The 24,103-nt window shown below is 38.8% G+C and overlaps 2 protein-coding genes and 1 non-coding gene across 22 annotated transcripts in view; 2 read left to right on the forward strand and 1 right to left on the reverse strand.

The window, feature by feature from the left end:
* The first annotated feature begins 5,769 nt into the window (after positions 1-5,769).
* clcn4 (chloride channel, voltage-sensitive 4) lies at positions 5,770-15,149 on the forward strand. Its single transcript, XM_029134068.3, has 12 exons — positions 5,770-5,957; positions 6,604-6,758; positions 6,913-7,012; positions 7,257-7,444; positions 7,893-8,015; positions 8,109-8,315; positions 8,416-8,496; positions 8,740-9,285; positions 9,436-9,622; positions 11,230-11,628; positions 12,502-12,718; positions 12,786-15,149. The coding sequence occupies exons 1-12, from the start codon at positions 5,942-5,944 to the stop codon at positions 12,874-12,876; spliced, it is 2,310 nt and encodes a 769-aa protein (XP_028989901.1). The 5' UTR covers positions 5,770-5,941; the 3' UTR covers positions 12,877-15,149.
* Positions 15,150-15,273: 124 nt separating this feature from the next.
* The window catches only part of LOC114845472 (CLIP-associating protein 1-A-like), a 35,481-nt gene continuing 26,651 nt past the window's right edge, over positions 15,274-24,103 (forward strand). For 4 of the 20 annotated variants that reach the window (XM_055506408.1, XM_055506402.1, XM_055506417.1 and 1 more), the window contains exons 1-8: positions 15,277-15,490; positions 15,920-16,339; positions 18,999-19,077; positions 19,187-19,290; positions 19,743-19,834; positions 20,459-20,534; positions 21,361-21,458; positions 22,129-22,199. In XM_055506408.1, coding sequence (XP_055362383.1) covers positions 16,139-16,339; positions 18,999-19,077; positions 19,187-19,290; positions 19,743-19,834; positions 20,459-20,534; positions 21,361-21,458; positions 22,129-22,199 — 721 coding nt within the window. In that variant the 5' untranslated portion in view covers positions 15,277-15,490; positions 15,920-16,138. Of the gene's footprint in view, positions 15,491-15,919; positions 16,340-18,998; positions 19,078-19,186; positions 19,291-19,742; positions 19,835-20,458; positions 20,535-21,360; positions 21,459-22,128; positions 22,200-22,679; positions 23,233-24,103 lie in introns of those variants that run through there. The other 16 variants (XM_055506399.1, XM_055506413.1, XM_055506436.1 and 13 more) reach the window with 9 other exon arrangements.
* LOC114851592 (U4atac minor spliceosomal RNA) lies at positions 18,518-18,647 on the reverse strand. The gene has a single exon (XR_003785207.1). It is a non-coding gene; the product is annotated as a U4atac minor spliceosomal RNA (small nuclear RNA).

The raw sequence follows: 24,103 nt of genomic DNA on the forward strand, positions 1-24,103 counted from the left end.
ACTCACAGCTGAAAATTACAGTTTGTTAGATCAGCTCTTGTGGAGCACAGTGAGCTTGTTAGCAATTTGTTTAGGGGAAGATTCATCAGGCAATGAGCCACTCATGAATTTGGCTGTGCCTTTGAACTTCATGCAAATTAAAATCACGATATTCAAAATCGTTGCGCAACTTCATGATAGGATGATAGAGAGCCTTGTGTGAACAGCAACAAGTTTTCTGTACAACAGTTTGGTCAGAAGCAGAAAAACATGAATAATGGAACTGACTTCCAGTAATTTTTTCTTTAATGGGTCTGCAGTGAATCAGACCTAGTGTATGATGACCTCTTGACCTTTATCCTAGAGCTGCACCAGTATCTGAATAAAGAATTAATTGACAATTTTGTTTCTTTTAAACAGCATTAATCATGAACCTCAGCATCATCCAGTTTGATTCCAATAGGGCCAACAAACCTGTAATCGATGTAGCCATCCTGTCAGAAGCAATGTGTAAGAGGTCACAAATCAAGAAAAATATGCTAATTTTCATTTTTATAGGTGTGCCAGACGTTACATTTGTTGTAATCTTAACACATTTAGGGGTTTTTCAGTGAGTCTAGACGCTAAATGTTTACCATTAAACAAGCATTTTTTGTGCTACAATCCAATCATATTACCGATTTCAGGATTAGAGAGAAAATCTGCTGTAAAGTCACTAAACAGGAAAGTCGACAGTCGGCAGTAAAGTAAAAAGAACAATAACGTATGCCAGAGACTCTGGTGCTACAGTACAGTTAGAAGTCAAAAACAATGGCTACTGTAAACAGGAGAAACATGATGATAATGGAAACCAAAGCTTTGCTGTTGACTGGACCTAAACAACAGCAGGAAGGAAAGAAAAGTTTGCATTATGACCGATATGTACTCTCTTTCCACAAGTTACAAAGTAAAACACTTGAGGCAATGATGCAGCTCAATAAACTGTAAAGGTTTATAGAGAGAATTTGATGCATATTGTCTAGCGTCTATGTGGTTATCGAGACAATAGTGGTGTGTTACACACTCCAACTACAGTACAAATCACTAAAGCACTGGCCAGCTCAGCTTGGACCCCTGCCCAGGCAAACTGAACAGGAGAGAGAACCCAAATGCACGACTCTAGAACTTGAGGAGTAATTTAATTAAACACAAGACAAGGTGCAAGTGGGCTACAAACAACACAGGTGACGGAATGCTAAGAAACCCCTAAGATAAAACTCACTGCAGCAATAGGGCATATAAATCGAGTACAACAGATTAGTAATCTAACAAAAACACAGTGACACCACAAATAGATTCAGGGCACAGCACAATATATCAGAACAAAGAAACCTACATGAGAACAAGACAAAACCACACACGTGACATGCATAACATACATAACAAACTTAAATACTTAATAAACAGATAAAACAGATTACACTAATTACACATAGGAAGTTACATGACACCAGAGCAAGACAAGGCAGAACTAGGAGAACACAGCTCAAAGCTCCAGCAGGCCGGAGGGCTGAATCACAACCCGCTTTATTGGGAGCTGGATGAACAATGACTTCCTTTCTCCACTGTTTGCTCTAAAATACAAAAATCATAAAGCAGTGTAACATCGAAAATACAGTAAGTACAGTTAGTCATTCTCTTGTTCACATTACTTAACTAATTACTGTTACAAGTAAGTAATTAACAGTAACAAGTACTGTTACTGTTACTGTACAGGATCTGATTTATGTTGTCGACATAGCAGCCAGTTGCCTCTATCAGCTCCACATGAGCTTAGATCTGTCTCGTGAACCCACCTTCTCCACCGTCTTTTTGTGCTGTAAGGACACAGAGAAATGAATCTCTCGTGTTTAAAAGCAGGTGACGATTTTCTGGCTCACATTTTACATCCTAAAGAAAGATATGACACAATAACCTGTACAGTAGCTGTGTTTTTCTATGCAAGCTTGGCAATTTGACGTAGAGAACTAGTTCTACTATTGCAGCAGGAATCACATTAGGTGCTTTCACCAAGTTTACCATAGACAAAATCTCGTCCATGCATTAAAGCTTATGTTCCGGTGAAAGGTGGACTTTGTCAACTTGCAGCCATTGTTGACCTATTATTGAATAAGTAACCTAAAGAAAACAATGAGTATTTTAAATAAGGAAATGATGAATGATTGAGTCTCTAAGCAGGCACTGAATGCAGTCATGGATCAATCATAATCCATTCCTACACCACCAGTGGCATGATGACAATTAGTTTGACACCAACACAAGGAACTGTTTCTTTGGCTTTACTGATAACAGCAAAGCTTTGGTTTCACGTGCAGTAACTGATTTGGTTGGACTTCGGCACAAAATGTTCCGAGATAAAATCATAAAAATACTTTCCCCTTAAATACATGGGGCCCAAAAACTCTGTGTTTTAGAAGCCAGAAACTAACAAGGATGAAATGGGAAAACCTAACTCAGTCAGAGGACTGAGAAAGGCTCTGTTACAATTGGCCCCTCGCGGCTCGAGGGGGTGCTCGTGTCATGTTTGCTTTTGTCTAGTGATGTCTTTGTTTTGTTCTTGTTGTTCCTTGTTTGTGATGGCACCTGTTGGGCACAGTATTTCAGTCCCTGTTTCTGTTTCCTGAGCTCTTTGTTAGTGTGTGTTACGCCATGCCGTTTCTTGTGCAGTGTCCATGTCATTGTGTCTCCTTTCTGTCTCGTTTGCTTTGTACTGTATCTTGTTTGTTCTTTCATGTTTATGTTGTCTTCAGCATTTTGAGTTATTTATTTTTTCCTTGTTGCCTTGGTCTTTATGTTTGTTTCTTGTTAATTGATTAAATATTTATTATTTATATTTATTATTTATTGTATGTGTGAGGGTCTTGCATTTGAGTCCTCCCTTCTACAGTAGTTTTGTTTGTGGGCCTTAGCAGTTTGTGTCCTTCTGCTAAAGCAAGCGATTTTTAAAACAGTTACTATCACTATCCCGTACCACCACATAAAGACAGATTTTAGTAAACAGCTTTTTGTTTGATTAGAACAACACCACATCCCTGCACCAGAGATATTTATACAACTGTGCACATGTAATGGAACCAACGTGTTGTTCAGAACAGTTCCCAGAAATCTGACATAAATAGTTTTAAAAATGACTTGATGAAAATTCATTTATTTTTGGATTGGAACACAGCGCTGCTCTTGTGTAAATGTTTCTGAATCAGAGCATCAGTGGTTTGCTTATGCTACCTAATCCTCACTCTGTCTGACTGTACACTGGAACTTCCCAATTCCTTAGAAAACTACAAACATGGGGTTTTCAAACACACCAAGTTTTATATTAACAGCAGCCTGTCAGCAGAAGCAAACAAACTAAATCTAACCCTTGAAAGAAAACAGTGACTGAGTACAGAATAGAGCGTCACTCACAGGCAAAGGTGTAGCTTTGGTCCCTCGTCCCAGTCAGTCTGATCAATTTCAGGAGCTGTTTTAGGGTAAAGACTTTAGTTTAAGGGTTAAGACTAGAGCTTTAGGGTTTGGTTGAGGTTGACTACTTAGTTTTACTGATCGTTAAAGTGAGAGTTTGAGGCTAGGAAATGCATTATAGAGGGACCAGTCATTGTTTTGGCCTTCAGGACGTACTCCATCAACACAGACTGTCACACAAGAGACATACAATTATGTGGCCCAACCAAAAATCTTCACAAGAGCAAGGTTTTGATCTAAAATTGCTCTTGTTCGGCACAGTGTATAAATATATACACAAAGCTTGTGCAAGTGTTCTTCTACTTGTTCCTTAGTGAGAAAAACAGCATTTCCCCAAAGTGAAAATATTGTGTGGAAGATAGTGTGTGTGTGTGTGTGTGTGTGTGTGTGTGTGTGTGTGTGTGTGTGTGTGTGTGTGTGTGTGTGTGTGTGTGTGTGTGTGTGTGTGTGTGTGTGTGCGTGAGATGGTGATGTTAATCAACCCCATGTGAGTAGAAAAGCCAGACGAGCTGAGGCATACTGTGTATGTGGGAGTGTGTGTCTTTTGGAGGAATGGGGAAGTTCATTAGGACTACACACACACACACACACACACACACACACACACGCACACACAAATGGAGTGACCGCGGCTTTCCATAAACCCAGTCACCCCTTCAGAATAAAATCTGAGGTTTTGGACTTTCTTCACTTGCATTTGCTTTCTTGTTCAGAACTCAAAACATTGTGAGTTCTTTAAACTTTCTTGCTTTTGAGTCAGACGTGCAGTAATCGATACTGTATGAACAGGCCACTAACATTTACATCCTCATGGTAGTGAACCTGTGGATAACAGTGGCAACATCTGGGGAGGAACAAAGGTAGAATAATCCTGGTCTTATTAAATAGCATGCATGTATATGGTAGTGTTATTGCTTCTCACTTCGTCTCTTCTATTGCTCTTCTTTTTTCACATATTGCGATTTGACCCTCCGGCCTTCTGGAGTGCTGTGATTTGTCTTTGTTCTTGTGTGTGCCTCTTCTGTGGTGACTCATCTTGTTCCTGTTTGCCTTTTGGACTAATTATGAACAATCACATACATACATTTACATATACATTTGATAAAAGCTGGTTGTTACAGATGGCTCTGAACTTTCTCATACAGTAGTTAAGCTGCTAAAGAATGAGATGCGAGAGTACTCTCTTCATACACTAAGCTCCTATATCTTCATAATATTTTATTTGTTTATATGCCACCGTTTTGTTTCATGTGACTTTGCACTTCTGTTTTCCTACAATAATTTAGTTGAATATTTTAATATTGGGCATTTTGAATAATATAATAAAAACAATTTAAATGTTTATAAAAACTGATACAAGATGTAAAAGGTTATTACTATTTTTATTGTTTATATTGTTTTATTTAAATAGCACCAATTGAAAACAATTACATATAATTTCTATTACATTGAAAACCAGATAAATGCCACTTGAACATTGAATTATAAATCAATTAATAAATGTTTACTTTTTATTAAATGTTAGCAATAGGAGAGGGGATTGGAGCTGGTTCCACAGGAGAACTATGACAAGTCGGATTTTTCAGTTGACATAGTAACAACTCCTGTTTTGGATTTATTTCCGTTGCTCTGCCATTGTTTTCCACCCATAAATCACCAGAAGTCCACAGCGACTCAAATCTGAAACAAATCCCAGACACCCTGGAAAGATGTTTGTGTCCGAGCTTTCACCAGCTGACAACCCGCAGAGGCCCAGAGAAGTAATCTGGCATCAAGGTTTAAGACAGACTAGCAGTTTTCCAGTTGAAACTTAAGATGACAAGACCACACACGCTCAAATGAACAGTCCTGTGATGAAAGTCTGGCTGCAGCAGTAAGACTTTTCCCGAAAGGACAATTTTGATGGATTTTGTTAGGTAATAGTTTACAAGAGGGTCTTACTCATCATCATGTAGACAGATAGAAGAAAAACAAACGTTGGGAACTGTTTCCACTCTGACGCACCCTGTGAAGAATAATGGAAGTTTCACCAAATAAGGGGTTCAGTTTTCCCTAGGGTCAAGAAGCTTTTGTGAACTTTCAACGTGTTGAAAGTGAGTACAACATATGCCCTTTGCTTGGTTGTTATATGGTTACCATGGGCTTCTCATAAATATTTTGTCACTGCACCACATCAAAACAGAACCTATAGATGATTTTTATTTTGCAAAAAATGCTACTGCTTTCATATTTTATGCACATTACTCACAATACGTTTTTTAATTAGCCAACGCGAGAGCACAGACATATCGTGAGACTGGCCCTTTGAACAGATGCATTCTGGGAAGCGCTCTCTGTCGCCTCTCATCAGTTTGTTTTTCTTTATATAAATATTTATAACAATGTCAAGAGCAGGCTGATGTATCTGAATTGATATATACAAATAATTATTCCACCTACCGTATCTAGGGAGGACTACAACATGGAAGTCGGTGAAGGTAAAAAACAACATTATCGAGCCATATTAGCCAAAGGAACCGCTGATAATTCAACCTAGCTAGCTTGGCATGCTAACGTAAATACACTCGCATGTGTGGAGTTTATGTTTTAGTGTTCATGTTGCCAGTTAGGTGCTATGTTTTTAGTAAAACTGCAGCGATGTGGCGCATTTAAGATGTAATCACGGTTGTTGTCAAAGCTGTAGGAAGCTGAATGAAGAAATGAATGCCCAGTAACAGCCATACAAACCCAATCATTCATCGCCCTTTAGCCATCCGAATCACAAAAAGGATGCATTGATGCAAAACATGTAGGGGCGGTCATTGTCTGCTTTCATAAAATTTTAACCGTTTTTTGATGCCACCTAAATTAAATTTCTGTATAAATTAATTTCGTTAGGCTAGATTACATTTTTAGAAATTTAAAGTACTCACCTGGCATGTACATGCTGAACAAGTTCTATCTAGATTACTTGGGCTTTTAATATATATTTTTTTATTTTATCAACTACAGATTTTAGGTGCAGTCTAATTCTTTTTTTTTATTTTGTCATGAATTTGTAAATTGTGCAGAGTAAGTTGATATCAGTAGATCTTGATGTTAAAAAGTTGTAGCCAGTCTGTTGAGTTGTTCTCCATCTGCCAGGTTTCAGTGGTGCCACACCCACAGAGGAGATGAATGGAGCTGGAAATTTGATGGATTTCCTGGACGAACCATTTCCTGATGTGGGAACATATGAAGACTTTCACACGATTGACTGGTTAAGGGAGAAATCAAGAGACACGGATCGCCACCGCAAGGTTCCACAAAGTTCTTAAACAAACACATAAATACACACAGACAGGAATAGCTATAGCAAATTTGGGAGTGCAGGTTTATTAAGACTGATTAAGTCTTGTTGCTGATATTTGACTATCAATATCATTCATTTTCTCTTTGTTGTTTCTCTTATAGATTACTAGTAAGAGTAAAGAGTCACTCTGGGAGTTGATAAAGAGCCTGCTGGACGCTTGGTCAGGATGGGTGGTAATGCTGTTGATTGGGCTCCTCTCAGGTCAGTAGGGGATGATAAAACATTTTTCCAACTGGCATTATCATTAGCCTATTTTTAGGTTACTAATAATGAGTCCAAACATTATCACAACAAATAACAGTAAACCTATGACAAACCTGTGGCACAAAACCTTTCATACTGGATTTTATATTACAACTACTACTACAGAAAAACCTCTATGCTTAAAATGAACAAAAATATTATCTAACTGACTTTGCGGAAAAACATACTTTGTTTTTTGCAGGAACGTTGGCTGGAGTGATTGACCTGGCGGTGGACTGGATGACAGACCTAAAGGAAGGGGTGTGTCTGTCAGCCTTCTGGTACAGCCATGAGCAGTGCTGCTGGACGTCCAACGAGACAACGTTTGATGACCGAGACAAGTGTCCACAGTGGCAAAAATGGGCTGAGCTGATGACTGGCCACACAGAGGTCAGACCTGGTTCTCAGAAAATGTGGACAAAGTCAAACTTAACCTAAACATGTATCTGTCTTTCTAGGGCTGCACCTAATAATTTTTTTTCTGTCAATCAATCTGTTGCCATTTTAATCTGTAGATTAAGCATACCTTTTTTTAATTTATTTAACACTTTATTTATTTGAAATATTACATTTTCAAAGTATGCACTGATGATCAGCTGATCAACAACATCCAGCACCAGGAACACCCCTTGCAATATTGTTGCAATATTTGATGTGAAGAGGTGGACGATTGTCTAACATAGTTTACAGCCACAGGACACTTGTTATGTAAATGACTTCTGTATGTTGTTGTGTCTGTTCAGATGATTTTAAATTCTCACAGATTGAGGAACAACTGTTTGCAAAAGCACAGTAATTTTATTTAGCTGTTTATATTAGATTTTCCTTTATCTTTCAGGGAGCTGGAGCTTATGTGTTGAACTACTTCTTGTATATTCTTTGGGCACTTCTATTTTCCTTCCTGGCAGTTTCACTGGTGCGAGTCTTCGCTCCATATGCATGCGGTTCAGGAATCCCAGAGGTATGATATTAACAAACGCACATATTCAGCCTGATGCCAAATATAAAATAACGCTTATAGAGTAAATGTACAAACATTGTTTTATCTGTTTAGATCAAGACAATCCTAAGCGGCTTCATCATCCGAGGATACCTCGGTAAATGGACCCTGCTGATCAAGCCGGTCACTTTGGTATTGGCTGTCTCATCAGGTCTCAGCCTGGGAAAGGAGGGTCCACTGGTCCATGTGGCTTGTTGTTGTGGAAACCTCTTCTGCAGCCTTTTCTCAAAGTACAGCAAGAATGAGGCTAAACGACGAGAAGTATGTTGTGAACTGTTGCTCTCTATACGGCCTGTACATTTTTGAAAAATATTTCAATTTCGATTTTTTTTTTTTAATTTTGGATTTTTTTGTCCTGCAGGTGTTATCTGCTGCAGCAGCCGCTGGAGTGTCAGTGGCCTTTGGAGCACCTATTGGAGGAGTTCTGTTTAGCCTGGAAGAGGTTTATCATAAATGCTGCTTTAATTAAAATTATTAAATTTCATTTTTTTTTTTTTAAATTTTTAGTCATTTTTTAAAAAATCACTAGTAATGTCATGTAAATTCCATTTGAAACTTCATTTGAAAACGAAATATAGAAGATTTGATGGTTTCTGACTAATACAGTAGGAAAGTGATTTTTTTCAACTGTTCCAAATGAGATCATTTTTCTTTATCAATTCTCTTCCCTTCCCTTTTTCTGCAGGTCAGTTATTATTTCCCACTAAAGACTCTATGGCGTTCGTTCTTTGCTGCACTTGTTGCTGCCTTTACTCTTCGCTCCATCAATCCGTTTGGCAACAGTCGCCTAGTATTATTCTACGTAGAGTACCATACACCCTGGTACATGGCAGAGCTGGTCCCCTTTATTTTGCTGGGGGTGTTTGGAGGTCTTTGGGGAACCCTCTTCATACAGGCCAATATTGCCTGGTGTCGGAGAAGGAAGACCACCCAGCTTGGGAAGTATCCGGTCCTAGAGGTCATTGCTGTGACTGGTATAACTGCCGTGCTGGCCTACCCCAACCCCTACACCCGCCGCAGCACCAGTGAGCTTATCTCTGAGCTGTTCAATGACTGTGGTGCACTGGAGTCCTCACAGCTTTGTGATTATATTAACAACCCCAACATGAGTCGGCCAGTTGACGATATCCCAGATCGACCAGCTGGACCTGGGGTTTATAATGCCCTGTGGCAGCTTGCCCTTGCACTTATCTTCAAAATAGTCATCACCATCTTCACTTTTGGCATGAAGGTTAGTATGAAAAAGATAATACCATTAGCGTCTCAAGTGGGGCTCTAATTTTTCTTATGGAAAAATATTCACAGTGGTCTCAGAACTGCCTGTGGTATCTGAAGATATGTTTTTGTAACTGATGATATCCTGATTCGGTTTCCTTTTCAGATCCCATCAGGCCTCTTCATTCCTAGCATGGCAGTTGGAGCAATTGCCGGCCGTATCGTGGGGATTGCTGTAGAGCAGATGGCATACCACCACCATGACTGGATCATTTTTAAGAACTGGTGTCGGCCAGGTGCTGACTGTGTCACACCAGGACTCTATGCCATGGTGGGAGCTGCAGCCTGTCTGGGTGAGTAGATGGACTGCAGCATTCACCTGCTACTTGTCAATGTAAAACTGCTGTGAGCACTAAATTACATATTGACCCTACTACTACTAGTACTTATTAGTAGATATTTGGTACACTACAGTGGTACTCACCATATATTGACAGTTGGTTTGATTATGAATTGTATTTTTTCCTTTTACCACCATTTAAAATTCTTGTGCAAAGGTTAAGGCACACCTTGATTAATAAAGATATTGGTGATTTTTTAACTGAAAAGACGTTAACTCAGTCTCACTTGGAAATGGAAAAATGCAAACAATTTTCAGCAAACATTGGTGCATTACTTCTTAAGCCATAAACTGAACAAAGATGCAAAATAATAACGTTGTGGCACTGTGCAAAGATTCAGGCACCCTACATAATCAGTACTTAGTAACACCTCCTTAGAGGCAGATATCACAGCTTGCAAACGCTTTTACTGTATATAATGTTTTCTAGGCATGTTTAGGATCATTGTCCTGTTTTGGAAACCATCTTTCTTTCAGCTTCAGCTTTTTTGCATATAGTGTGATTCTTGCTTCCAGAATTTGCTGCTATTGAGTGGAATCCGTTATTTCCACCACCCGTGCAATTTTTCCTGTGCTATTGGCTGCAACACAACCCCAAAGCATGATAGATCCACCCTAGGCTTAATAGTTGGCTAGGTGTTTTTTTTCATGAAATACTGCTCCTGTTTTTCTCCAAACATGCCTTTGCTGATTGTGACCAAAGAGTTCTATTTTAACTTTAAGATAAGATACAACTTTATTGATCCCACACTAGGGAAATTCCTATGTTTTTAGCAACAGTATAACAGTTTCCAAGAAAAAGAAAAACAACAGTAATAACTGTTCACAGAGACAACAACTTTATTTATAGTGCAAAAAACAACAACAATTTACCACCTGTACATACTTATAATAACAAATCTCTTATACACCAATACATAAAGGAAAAATTTTGCTGAGTGTTCTGTGTCCTGAGACACTGCACAACAACAGATTGAGACCATTGTGTAGCACTGCACTTTTGAATTGTACAGTCTGATGGCTGTGGCGAGGAATGACTAGTGGTAGCGCTCCTTCCTGCACTGTGGATGTAACAGTCTAGTGCTGAAGGAGCTGCTCAGAGCCTCTACAGTGGCGGAGGGGTTCTCCATGATGGATGTTAGTTTGACCAACATCCTTCTGTCCACCACCTCCTCCATGGACTCCAGTGTGAAGCCCAGCACAGGTGTGGGCTGGTGTTTAGGATCAGGTGGTTATTCTCACACAAGTTTACAAAGTCAGCGATGACCCCCCTCTACTCCTTAATTTCTAGCATATAAGAGGTAACTATGCACCAATGTTTGCTGAAGATTTTGTGCATTTTTTTCATTTCCAAGAGAGAATGTATTAATGTCTTTTCAATTTAAAAAACATTTTTTTTTAATTTATTAAGAGGTGCCTAAGCTTCAAGACAAGACTGTATTCTGCAAAAATGTTTAAACTTGTTAACAGACTTCTTCAGGTTTCAGGTTAACGTGACAGAAAAGATGTTGGACTTCATAAGTATCCTATAATAACATGCTTGTGATTGCACCCATGCAGGTGGGGTGACCAGGATGACCGTCTCTTTGGTGGTCATCATGTTTGAGCTCACTGGTGGGTTGGAGTACATTGTTCCCCTCATGGCTGCTGCTGTCACCAGCAAGTGGGTGGCAGATGCCTTTGGGAAGGAGGGTATCTATGAGTCACACATCCAGCTCAACGGCTACCCCTATCTGGACGTCAGGGATGAGTTTACCCACCGCACCCTGGCCACTGACGTGATGCGGCCCCGCAGGAATGATCCTCCTCTGGCAGTTCTCACCCAGGACACTACCACTGTCGAGGACGTGGAGACTCTCATTAAAGACACCGATTATAATGGCTTCCCGGTGGTTGTGTCCCGAGAGTCAGAGCGGCTCATTGGCTTTGTTCAGCGCAGGGAGCTCACACTAGCAATCAGTAAGTTAATTAATAAGACTGTAACACCCACTGGAGTAAATATGCACACAAATTTTTACTTTACATATTGTATCACTACAACCTCTTTTTGTACTTTAAGTCCAATATTACACTACCGTTCAAAGGTTTGGGATCACTTATGTCCTTATTTTTGGCAGAAAGGCACTTTTTTTTTGCAATGAACAATTGAGAAATACACTGTTTACATCACTAATGTGATAAATGAGTCTGATTTTTGCTGCAATATTTACTTGGGTGTATAGAGGCCCATTCCCAGCAACTGTCACTGCAGTGTAGGAATGGTACAATGTGTCTGCTCATTGCATCAGAAGGCCCAGATTACCAGATGATCTCAACAAATTAACATCCAGAATGCCAAAGGCCTGCAATGCTGTAATTGCTGCAAATAGAGGATTCTTTGACGAGAGCAAAGCAGTTTGAGGATTAATAAAAAATTATATTTTCAAATACAAATCATTAGTTTTAACCTTTTCAATGAGACTATATTTTCCATTCTTTTACAATTTATGCTGGTAAATAAAAGTGTAACCTTTTAATGGAAAACACAAATTTTTCTGGGTGACCCCAAACTTTTAAACGGTATTGTATATTGTACTGAACAAATCATTTTTGGGATAGTTTCTCTAAATCCTGGAGCAGTAATGGTCAAATCTATAAAAAAATTTCAAGACTGGTTATATCTACAATAATATCAAAATCCCCAGTAATCCAGACACAAACAAACATGGTTTGACTGAACTCCATGCAAAGTAGAATACCTATTCTACTTCAATGTGTGATCTCTATCAGGATATGTTGAATGGATGAGAAATCCTTGACAGATTGACTAGATTTGTATGTATCTGCACACAGAAAATGCACGTCAGAAGCAGGATGGTGTGGTGAGCAGCTCGGTGGTCTACTTTACTGAAGACACTCCACAGTTGCCTGCCACCAACCCACAGCCACTTAAGCTGCGACGCATCCTGAATCTCAGCCCTTTCACCGTCACAGACCACACCCCCATGGAGACTGTGGTGGATATCTTTCGTAAGCTCGGCCTTCGCCAGTGTCTGGTCACCAGGAGTGGGTAAGAACAAGAACACAAGTGTGCATATCAAATATAGGTGCAATTCTCTGATGGTTTATTTGTTCAGGCGCCTGCTTGGCATCATCACAAAGAAGGACGTCCTGCGACACATGGCTCAAATGATGAACCAGGATCCTGAGTCCATCATGTTTAATTAGGGAACATACACAGGTAAAACAGGTCTGATGCTACTGTAATGCAACCTGTGACCATGAGAGCACTACTCCATGTGTTTCACAACACTTCTACTTTAAGGGTTCTAGTTCACACTTTCAGAACATGGCCTGTGTGCAGATTGAAAAGAAAAGTTATGTTGCAGACAATTCTGAGAGCACGGATTGTGTGTAGAATTTTGGTTCTTGGAGCTCCCTGTCTGTTTGAACGTTTCCTTGTTTAGTGCTGCAAGAAAATCATAACGCGTAGAAAACTAAAGTTATTATTGGGACACAAATAATGTTGTTATAATGAAAATTATCTTGTTTCATTAGTGTGTTATAATCCTTTTTACCTAAAAGTTTGTGCCATCGGTTTTACCTTGCAAGTCTCAGGTTGCAACTGCAACATGAAATACAAAAGTACAAATCATAATTCATCCAGTGACGCATTGTCAGACATTTTTTATTAGACTAGCAGAGACAACAAATATTTAATTTGCAATGGTAATAAAAGGGAAAAATATTATCACATTGAAGAGCTCAACTAAATGTTCCATCTTCTCAGTATTAGTTGTAGTAGTTTTAAAGAGACATTTGTGTATGTCCTCACTTCTATGTCATGTGTACTATGCATTGTGCACAAAACTTCTAAAACCCACTTTAAATTGAATTTAAATTTGTGAAAATTCAAATTGAAACAAATTCTCTAACCATCTAAGATTTGAGAAGAATGGTACCTTGACCTTATTTATGTTGTAAAATATTGGAACCAGAGATTTAAAATAAGTGAGTATGTATTCAGCGTCAGCAAACCCTAAAATTAGTGTGAAATCTTTCTGTCCCAGATTTTATTTTAAGTACTGATGCACCTTGTTTTCCCTTGTTATCACTACTGCCATATTTATATTAACACTGGATAAAGTTTAACAGCTACATGTTTTTGTTGGAACTGCTTGAATGCAGAAACTGACATAATGTCTTTACTGTTGTAACTGGAGCTTTTTTTTTCTTCAGCCCAATGTTGGACACAATTCTCAAAATGTGACCTAAAGGAGCCCACACATGCTTTTATTCATGCTAAAGAATTGGACCTTGATTCCTCAATAGGGTGTCTGTAACTTTTCATTTCAACAAGCTCAGCAGATTGTCCACACTGCCCGTCTCAAAGTATATTTTCAGCCCCCCGGTAGAAAACGCTGTTTTAGGAGTCCGTCGCACGCGCACTTGATCGCCACACCTCTTTGCGGAAGCGCTCAGGTCACAAAATCCCGCTTGTTGTTTGCCTGAAGCTAGCGACTAACAGCACGCTAACGGTTAACGGCACATTACCGGCCCAACCAACACCGGGCGGACGGCAACGAATGGACCTCATGGTTCTAGCTGGAGAGTGACGCTGCACACAGCACCTCGTAACACGGCAGTAGCTGCTTAGCGCTGTTGCTGTCTGCGGTAGACGCTGTGCTGCAGCTTCACGCTGTCCAGTTGTGTGCGTCAAAAAATACTGATTTGTATTCTCCTTTTTCTGGACCGCAGGTGGTTCTGTGAGTAGTTGGCGAGGATGACGTAGTACTGTGGAAATAGGACAAAAACCGTGCTTACGCGGGATTGTCTAAAATAAAGTGCACTTCTGACACACCCGGAGTGTGTTAACATGAACCATAACCATAGAAATGTGGATAAAAATAGTGATTTTTGCATGTGCGGGCACCTTTAAAGGTCTTGTTATATAAACTGACGTTAACTTCTGTTTTTGTGGCACAAAAAGCTAAATTTAGCTTATTAATATTATCAATTACAGACAGGCATTTGACTATAAAGACACTGAAAACAACATATACATGTGTCTTTAATGTTTATATTTTAACACAGATGTGAAAAAATACCATGAGAATATAAATAATGTGAAAAATGACCATGCTGCTCAACCGCTTGTTCCCATCATCCACCTCTTGTGTTGGTACGTCTGCTGTAGTGAAAACTAACCTCAAGTCATAGCTGCTAACAGTTGGAGAATTCTCGTTAAATTAGCAATGAAACAAGTCAAACACTTTATTTTATTTAATGCCAGAATGTATTGTTGTAAATATGTTATTTTGATTCATTGATTTTGTCTGAAACACCAAAATGTTCTGTGATTGTGTTTTTATTTTAAACTTTATAGATTATTCTGAAGCATGGAAAATGAGGTACTTGCACTATTTGTTGAGAAATTGTAAATAAAGTGACATTAAGATTGAGACGGTAAATAAAGATGGTTCATATTGCCTCAGTTTGAAGATTTTTCTCTTTATTTATTTAATTTTTTATTACATCAAGCACCCAAACGCTCACGATGAACTAGTGCATGTGTTTCTGTAGGTGTCGTCGTTCTGCGGCTCACGGCGCTGCAGCCTCTACGGTGTCTGCTGTGGGACATGCCATGATTTACTATGGCAAATAATCATTTTCTCGCCTTTAATGACAATGAATGACATGTAGTTTGTCAGCTGTATATGTCCCCCAATTACCAAAAACCAGCGAATAGTGGCACTACTGTAACATAAAGTAAGGGCAGTTTCTGGCCGGAGGCAGCGTCGCCACTTTGGACTTTTTTTCTAGGAGCGATTCCGACCATCCGGTGAGTGAATGTGTAACCACCAGTCACCGGATTAATTCCTAATTAATTAACGGGATGCAGTCTGGTAGTGCAGGTTAACGCAAACTGTACTTCTCCATTGCTGTTATAACTTAAGCAGGCAACTTAGCTAGCTTAGCTAGCACTAGTTTGACTGGATTTTGGATAGAAGCTGGCTAGTAGCGAGCTAGCGGGGAAAGCTAACAGCTACATAAACTGTTATGATATTTAACAGTTGACCTTATTGGCGTCGTGAGATAATTTTGTTTCATTTAAACCAGGCTTAACAGATTTTATTTTGAGCCTTTAAGTTAGCAAACTGGAGTTACGTGTAGTACTAGCCGTTAGGGGCATATGACCGTTAACTCTGAGTGTAAGTGAGCTAAACTTCGCCTAACTGTCGTTTTTTATTTTATTAAATTGTCGTTACAGCACAACAGCACGGGAGAATGAAAGCGCAACCGCAGGACGTTATTGTGCTCATTTCACTACCGTTAGCTGCCACTTAAAGATCACAACTGGTGCATGAACGGGGCCAAATCCTGCAGGTCCCACCAACTGTAAGGTTTAGTAGACAAAACGTGAGCAGAAAAGCCATCTGGTGTCCTCCTCGCCTTTCGGTTCCAGTCGCAGGCAAAAGCAGCTGCGGCCATGGAGGAGGAGGTGAATACGGAGTATCTGCTGGAGCAGGTGACACAGAAGGACCTGGGGAAGAGGCTCCAGGTGGGCCAGGAGCTCGTCGATCTAATCCTGGATGAGGAGCGGTCCCCCAAGCTGGAGCAGGACCAGATCGTGATGGACAGGCTGGTCGACGCAGTGGCCAGTTCCTGGGTCAACTCCAGCAACTTCAAGGTGGGGACAACTGATAACAAATGTTGAAATGCTTCTTATTGCTGGAAGAAATAGATCCCAAAAAATCTAACTTCCATTGACATTATTTTAAAAATAACTCACAGTTGGACAAGACCCTACACCTACACTCAGCTGTTCCTATGCAGCTGTTGGTGCATAATGGGACCACGAAAATGAACCACTTACATCCTTAAAATTAGCAACATTTGATTTTTAAGATGATGTTTTGGACACTATATTCTCGTATGGATTCGTGATTACGATACTTTGTACACATTTTGCGAAAAGGAGAAATTATGCACTTCAAAGTGAAAAAGTGCAGTTATTGTTATAACAAATCTACTAATAGTTAAATATTAAAATCAAAGTGATTGTTTCACTGTTGAAGAGATTATCACATTTGAAGATTAGATTTTCAGTCAGTACTTTTTATTAATTGTTGGTAAAATAGTAAAACAGGTTTTTCCCTTTATTTTAGGACCTTCAAATAACTGTCAGTGTAGAAGTCTAGGGTTGTTATTCACAAACTCAAGTTGGGCATATTGTAAGTCACTTTCCTATGACAAGATCCTCTTTCTTTATCCCACATACTGAGTGAGTGACTCTGTTTGTGTGTGTGTGTGTGTGTGTGTGTGTGTGTGTGTGTGTGTGTGTGTGTGTGTGTGTGTGTGTGTGTGTGTGTGTGTGTGTGTGTGTGTGTGCGGGGCGGGGCGGGGGCTTCTCAAGCTACCAGTCATTATAATTGAATTTGCTACAGGAGGTAGTCTGAGTTTTAACCTACTGTAGCAGAGATTTTTGTCTGTCTGTGGGACAACGTGTGCTTGTGTCTAAGATGGATTGCTTTTAGTTATTTAGCTTAGAAACTGCTTCCAAACAAATGTTGATATTAGTGCATTGTAACAGAATAATCATTATGCATCTATGACAATTCATGATCATTTTCTTGCATGTCATCATGCATTTATCATACCTGTACAGATAGTACTTTATTTTTTAAAGGCCGTTTTTTCAATAATTTGGTCAAATCGTTGGATGTGGTTTCTACAGTACTCAATTCTGTTGTTACTTGAACTTTAATGAAACATCTTTACTTTATTTTTAAACACAGACATTTAAAATGTTTTAAAAGTATCAGTAGACTACTTTAATGATCCACCTTGGATCACAATAAGCAAACCTAGAGAAAGCTACATTGATTTTCCACAACTCTTTATACAAAAAGTGAAGCAGAGGAGATGCAGTGTATAACAGGTTCTATCATCACTGACATAAACTGACAAACGCATACAAACACACACTAACTTATTATTAGAACCTGTCATTTTATTGACATCCGTGCTGTCCTGGCAATACATCCTCTTCTGGTTTAGTGATATGTGCATGGCTGAAATGGGGGCGAGACTCCCAAGCGACTGTGATGATAGCGCTGAGCTTAATTTAGCACCATTAGCCCAGTTTACTTCTCTGTGTGACAGAACCAAAGGTGGGGAGGAGCAACATTTTTCAGTATTTGCAAATCATTTTCATATGTACTTGTGCTTAATTGTGTGCCTTAGTTGTGTGGGTTAAGGATGGAGCTGCTTCACAAGCTAAGCTACCACTGTAATGGTGCTTGTTAATTGATTTGAGAACAACAAGCACATGAACTGGGCCTGTCTCAGAAGTTTAAAGTTGTTTAGTTAATGGTAAATGCAGACAGGCTGATCTAAAAGTCAGCATGTGTGAGGCACGTACAGTAGCGTAAGTATTGAGTAAGCTTTTAGGATGATCTATTCTGAATCTGTCTATACGGTATCTCATTTTGGTTTTATTTTGAGGCTAAAAAGTTAATTAGTTAGCCTACAGTGGATTCTGAATTTGATTGTGAGCTAAGACATGTAGATAAAATGTGCTTTTAGGAAATCAAGACAAACAATTCAAATTCAAAGAAACTTTATTTATCCTCAAGGGGCAATTCAGGCAGGACACGTTAGCACCATGTCAGGTGTATAACAACCGTATAGAATCTACAGTACACTTGTAAGATTGAATAATAATAAATGATAGTAGAAGCAAATAATAGATCGGTGGAGCATAGTGAGAGGGACTTTTCCATCCATCGCCCACCAGGTGGCAGCAGAGTGCCGCGTTCTTCCTCGTTGCTTTTCGACACACAACTCCTCTTACGTTCGAAGAGTATTTTCCAAAAATTGCACCAGAGCCCGAACATTAAAGTTCAGGTGGTGCGAATGTGTTGATATGGTGTCAGCAGGGAAGCTCTCACTACGCGTTCATTGAGTCTCCCAAACCACCCCATGACAAGGAAAGTTGCCGTTGGCTGTGGAGAAAGGATACTGTAACATCAAAGTACTGACTTTACTCATGGTGCCACTTAGGTTTTACGTTTTACCCCATAGAAGTAAAGGGCTAATGGTTATTTTGTTGTTTTGATGCATAAAACGAGTTTACTGTAAATATTTTGAGGGAATTTAAGTAGAAACCCCTTTGTTTGTGCACATTACCCATAATGCTTTGCAGGCCACATTCAAAATCTCTAGTTATTTTGACAATTGTAGCTTATATTGACTCAATTATTTTTTCTATCATGGGTTTTGAATGACTTTAACCCATTCTATCTTTATCTTTGCTTGTTTTTTGTTTGTTACACATCATGTAATAGGTGGTATTACTGGGGATGGATATTCTGTCAGCTTTGGTTAACAGACTGCAGGAGAGATTCAGGACACAGGTTGGAACCGGTAGGTTGTTTCACTTTATTCATTTTATACACTACTCTTTTTTATTCTAGTAAACATTTTAGTTTTTCTATGAACTTTCTGTGACTTTCTATTCTGTATTCCTGTTCAGTTCTGCCTAGCCTCATAGATCGAATGGGAGATGCCAGGGACCAAGTTCGAGAACAAGACCAAGCACTTCTGCTAAAGATTATGGACCAGGCTGCAAACCCTCAGGTGCTTATCAACAGGCACATATCTGGATATTGGTACTGGTACTGAAACCAGTGGTATTGTTTCTCAACAGACCTGGATGGGTTTGTTTGGTGAACCACAGAAAGAGTTGTGACCTCTCTAGTAGTGTGTAGCCGCATCATACTGTATGAAAAGCAACATCATAAAAAGAAAGCCAGGGTTTCAGATAACTCCACTGTGTGTCACGTAAAACAAAGCCACTGTATATTTAAATACCAGAGAAGCAATTTACATTATTTCAGTGTACTTCCTACACAACTACACCTAGCACAATATTTTTAGATTTTCTATTTATATGTGGTAGTAGTGTCGAAATTATTATCTTAAGCTAAATGCCAAAAACACAAAATTCCTTACCACAGTAACATCAATCAACATCCTTCAATATTTGACTGAATGTAAAAGCGACATTGTTTTTAAATTTGTCGTTTAAGTACATGTGGGAGCGAATGATGGGAGGCTTCAAACATAAAAACAACAAGACCAGGGAAGGACTCTGCCTCTGCCTCATCTCAACCTTAAATGTGTAAGTGAATGTAACATCTCAAGCCAAATAATTCCACAATATATGTGTTGATGATGAAATAATTTATTTGCACCAAATGTCAGTGTGTTGTCATTTGTTGTCATAGTTAATAATCAAGCAATTGTGTCACAAAATATCACTTATCCTGTCTTCTTTTTGTTCTGGAAAACTTAAACCAGCCCTCAAAATGTTATTCTATGTTCCTGTAGATAGGTCACACAAGAAGGGCAAAACAGGATATTTCCTGTAGTGTGGGATATACAACTAAAAGTTCCTTGTGTATAAAATCGTCTATGTAGTTTTTGCACATGTTTGTACAATAATCACATTTAGGACAAAAATAACTGTAGCAGAGGTTCTGGTTGCTAAAATTGGCACTGTGATTGTTATTAGCCTCTTATTTCTAAAGTATAATAATGTTACTAAAATTGATTTTTTTGTTAATCTTACATAGACCAATGCATTTATTCTTATGTTTCAACTTTTTACAATATGAATACTGCCAAATGGCTGCGAACAAGTAAAATGTTTTTGTTTCAGCACTAAATAATTTTCACTTGATTTAGGGACAGTTAAATAGACAGGTTTGCGCTGAAATCAGCATCATGTATTTTTCTTTTTCAGTTTTGGATCTCAGAGCCTGACACTCAGTAAAATTGTTCCTCACATCTGCAGCCTCCTTGGAGATCCCACAAGTCAGGTATGAGCTAATGAGATCAGGATGTGTGCTTGCCAGTCAAACTGGAAAGACATTTATTTAAAAATTGTAAAACAGAATGCAGCAGTTTTATTGGTTCTTGGCTGCCCTCTGCTGGACAAAAGCAAACATTACAGTTGACGTTTGACGCTTTTCCTTGTTTGTTTTTCTAAACTTTGAATTTTTCTTTAAAAAAATTACTGTTATAACACACATGAGCAGGGATCAGTGCTGTGTCCTTAGAGACAGATCCTGCTCTCTTAACTCCCAGCCCCTTGATCCCCTTAATCAGCTCAGCAATTTGCTGTCCACTGACAAGCTGCAGAGCTCTATCATCACTGAAATCACACTTCCTTCTGGTGTCAGGAAGCCATGCCCATCAATTTCCCTTCCTAAAACCAAAAATACATTAGTTGCACTGAAGCACTGGTCTATGTGATACAGGCCATTATTATCACAGTGATCATGCATGCATATACATATTAACTGAATATATATATATAATGAATCATTGATTAATATATGTGAAGACACTTTCCCTTAAACAACAATCATTTAACAAGGTAGGAAACAGGGACCAGAAACGTATCGTACCCCTTATAGGAAAAAAAATAATCATTTGATTCTAATAAAGTGCTAAGTTGACTGTTTTTAAGAGAATCCTACTGTATTTAGAGATAGTCGTTATTGTCATTGTAACAAGTACAACAAAATTGACAACTTTCTGCAGGGTAAAAAAGTAACTGCTCATTGACCCCTGCTCCATAGCGAAGCACTAGCTGCAACATCATTATCAGTGAGTATTTATCTGTAACTGTTTTCCGTATAGGTACGTGATGGAGCCATGAACTGCCTTGTGGAGATCTACCGGCATGTTGGAGAACGAGTGAGAATGGACCTGGGAAAGAAGGGCCTGCCTCAGTCACGGTGTGTTCAGATGTTCTCAGACAAAGTTTCACAGGCAACAAAAGTTGTTTTGAATTTTATTTGGCTTTTTATATTAGCTGCAGAGTTAGCATATTTTACTGATCTAGATAGATTTGTCGTAGGACAGCCTAGGGGTGTGCCATATCATACTGCCCATGACCAGTATTCATTTCTACATGATAAAAAGGTTCATATTGTGATATGTTGATTAGATAGCAACGAATTACAGTCAAGGTGCAACTAAGGTATAACTAACTGCTATCAAACCAGCCGTCATTCATTGATGTCATTCCTAAAGTTATTTTAGTTATTCATAAACTAAAGTGCTGCTGTGTTAAATGTTTATTTACTGTGGATTTAGCCTCAAGACAGATTGTCTGTCATCAGTGACACTATTTCACTGAAGGACAAGGATGGAAATGCCCTTTGTTCTGTTTGCACTAATAAACACTTCTGTCTGTGAGCTGCAATCATGAATAAAATGTTGTTTTTTAACTTCTATCTTACATACATATCATTATTTCAGAGTTCCTTGAAATATCAAATATAATTTTGCAGCCTTATTGCCCACCCCTAAGTAGCCTATATATATGCATATTTCTGCTATGAATGCTGTATTTTTTACCATAACATCACCAGCTGATTTGAATGATCTGCTACCTCTGTTCAGGTTAAACGTCATCTTCAGCAAATTTGATGAAGTTCAAAGGTTGGGAAACATGATCCTGTCGCCTGTGTCAGGTAAGCTCTCATTTTCTGTTCCCTTCTTTGCAGACTAAGTAATGCTTCATCACAGCTTGATGATTCTGGTAGACCACTGTTTGTTTCTGTGTCTGCTTAGTTTACTTATATGCAGCTTGTACCACCATATGTGTACATATATAGGTCTTTACTAGGGCAATACTCCCTCTAATTTGGTTGTTATTTCCCCCATTCTTGATTGTGAGCTGTTGTTGTTGAACTATGTCTCTTTTAATGAATTATAGAGGGGTAATTGAGAATTAAAAAAGACAGAACCAGTACTGCATACAAAGATTGTGCAGAATGTATATTCTCTTTTTTGGCAGGCATTTGTGACAGTGTAAAGAGGTCGTCAAGATTTTCAGGAAACAAACAATTGATGTTTCATCCAAACTGCATTAAGTCTTTATACTAAAACATGCTGTTTTATTTATTTTAAAATCTGCTAAAACAGAGATTTGTCAGTTATACATAGAGTGCTCTCACTCATTGTTGGTTATGAATTTTTGATGGCTATGAAAGTTCTTGGTTTCCACCCTATGCAAAGGGTTGTGTTTGATGTCTTTTAGCCAGAAGGCAACCTGAGCTTGTTTCTTTGTACTCTGTGTGCTGAGGAGTTTCCAGCTGCTTCACCTTAGTAAAGTGACAATTTTTTTGGTTTAAAGGGGAATGAAAACTGCTTTAGTTTCAGCTGAAAATAACATAACTGTAATGGATAGGATTGTGTAAACTGAACTTGGTGGGAAGGATCACAGTGACCTGAAAATGAGAGAAAGGTTTATAATGAGAGTGAAGCACACATAAGAAACTAAAAAAGGACCAGTTGAGGCCATGCACTCTGGCAGTCAACGGGCTTTTATTGTGTAGCAGTGCTGTCAACTGTTGTCTCCAAAGTCACAAGAGGTGGAGGAGAGGAGGAGTCAGGCAGCAGTGCATCGACTCTGAGCTAGAGTCAGGATAGTTTTTTTTCTCCAGTTGATCCACAAGTGAAGGCATCATCTTGCTGTCAGGAAGATTCAACACATACTAGCAGGTATTGATATTTTTAAATTATGATTTGTTGGGATCTCATGCTAAGGAATACATAACTAGGAACTGAATACTTAGGTAACGGTGGTTCAGCTGTGCCTGTAATATTACTATTGTGGTTTTATTTTGACAGTAACTTTAAAATTAAATGGACAATAACTAATGTCAAGTGAGTCAAGTTGTATTAGGAGAATTGATTGTTTCTAAAACCTGGATGTTTCTGCATTTTGCTTGTCTTTCTGCTTTGTACCTGTTGAGGCTAACAGGATAAGTAGAGACATCTAGGTAGTTAGTTTGCTCCCATAGAAGACTAGGAAAAAGCGAAGAAGAGGCTGGGTGTGGTGACTGAGTCTCTTAGATATGTTAATATTAAATATGGTTCTCCAGTCATTATATAGAAACAGTGGCTTTTGCTTAAAATGTTTTAGATCATAAGTAGACTATTGTAATTGTATCTGTTTTGTAACTGTTGGGTATTTTGAGCCAAACCTTTTTAAACAAACAAACAACAAACTATCTAAGTCCAAATACAATTCTAAGGTATTTCAATGTTGCTGCAACCTCTGGAAAGAATTGTTAGGTGGATGTTTGAATTATTTTGTCCTACTATAACTCTGTAAATGAACTATAAACACAAGTCTTGTTTTCTGTTATGTTTTAGTATCATATTTTTCTGGTGATGAACTGCTTAAGTCCAGCGCTGGGGTTAGATAAATATTGACCTGACTGTGTGTATCACCCCACTTCAGGAGGTGCAGGGGGTGTTGAGTGATGACGCCTGCTACTCGCTTCTAGCAGGACTTAGGTTGCACTGTTGGAAACCTTTTAAATAATGAAAAGTATACAGAGACAGAAAGAGAATGCAGTACACAGCA

Source organism: Betta splendens, chromosome 2 (genome assembly GCF_900634795.4).
Source record: "Betta splendens chromosome 2, fBetSpl5.4, whole genome shotgun sequence".
NCBI lineage: Eukaryota > Metazoa > Chordata > Actinopteri > Anabantiformes > Osphronemidae > Betta > Betta splendens.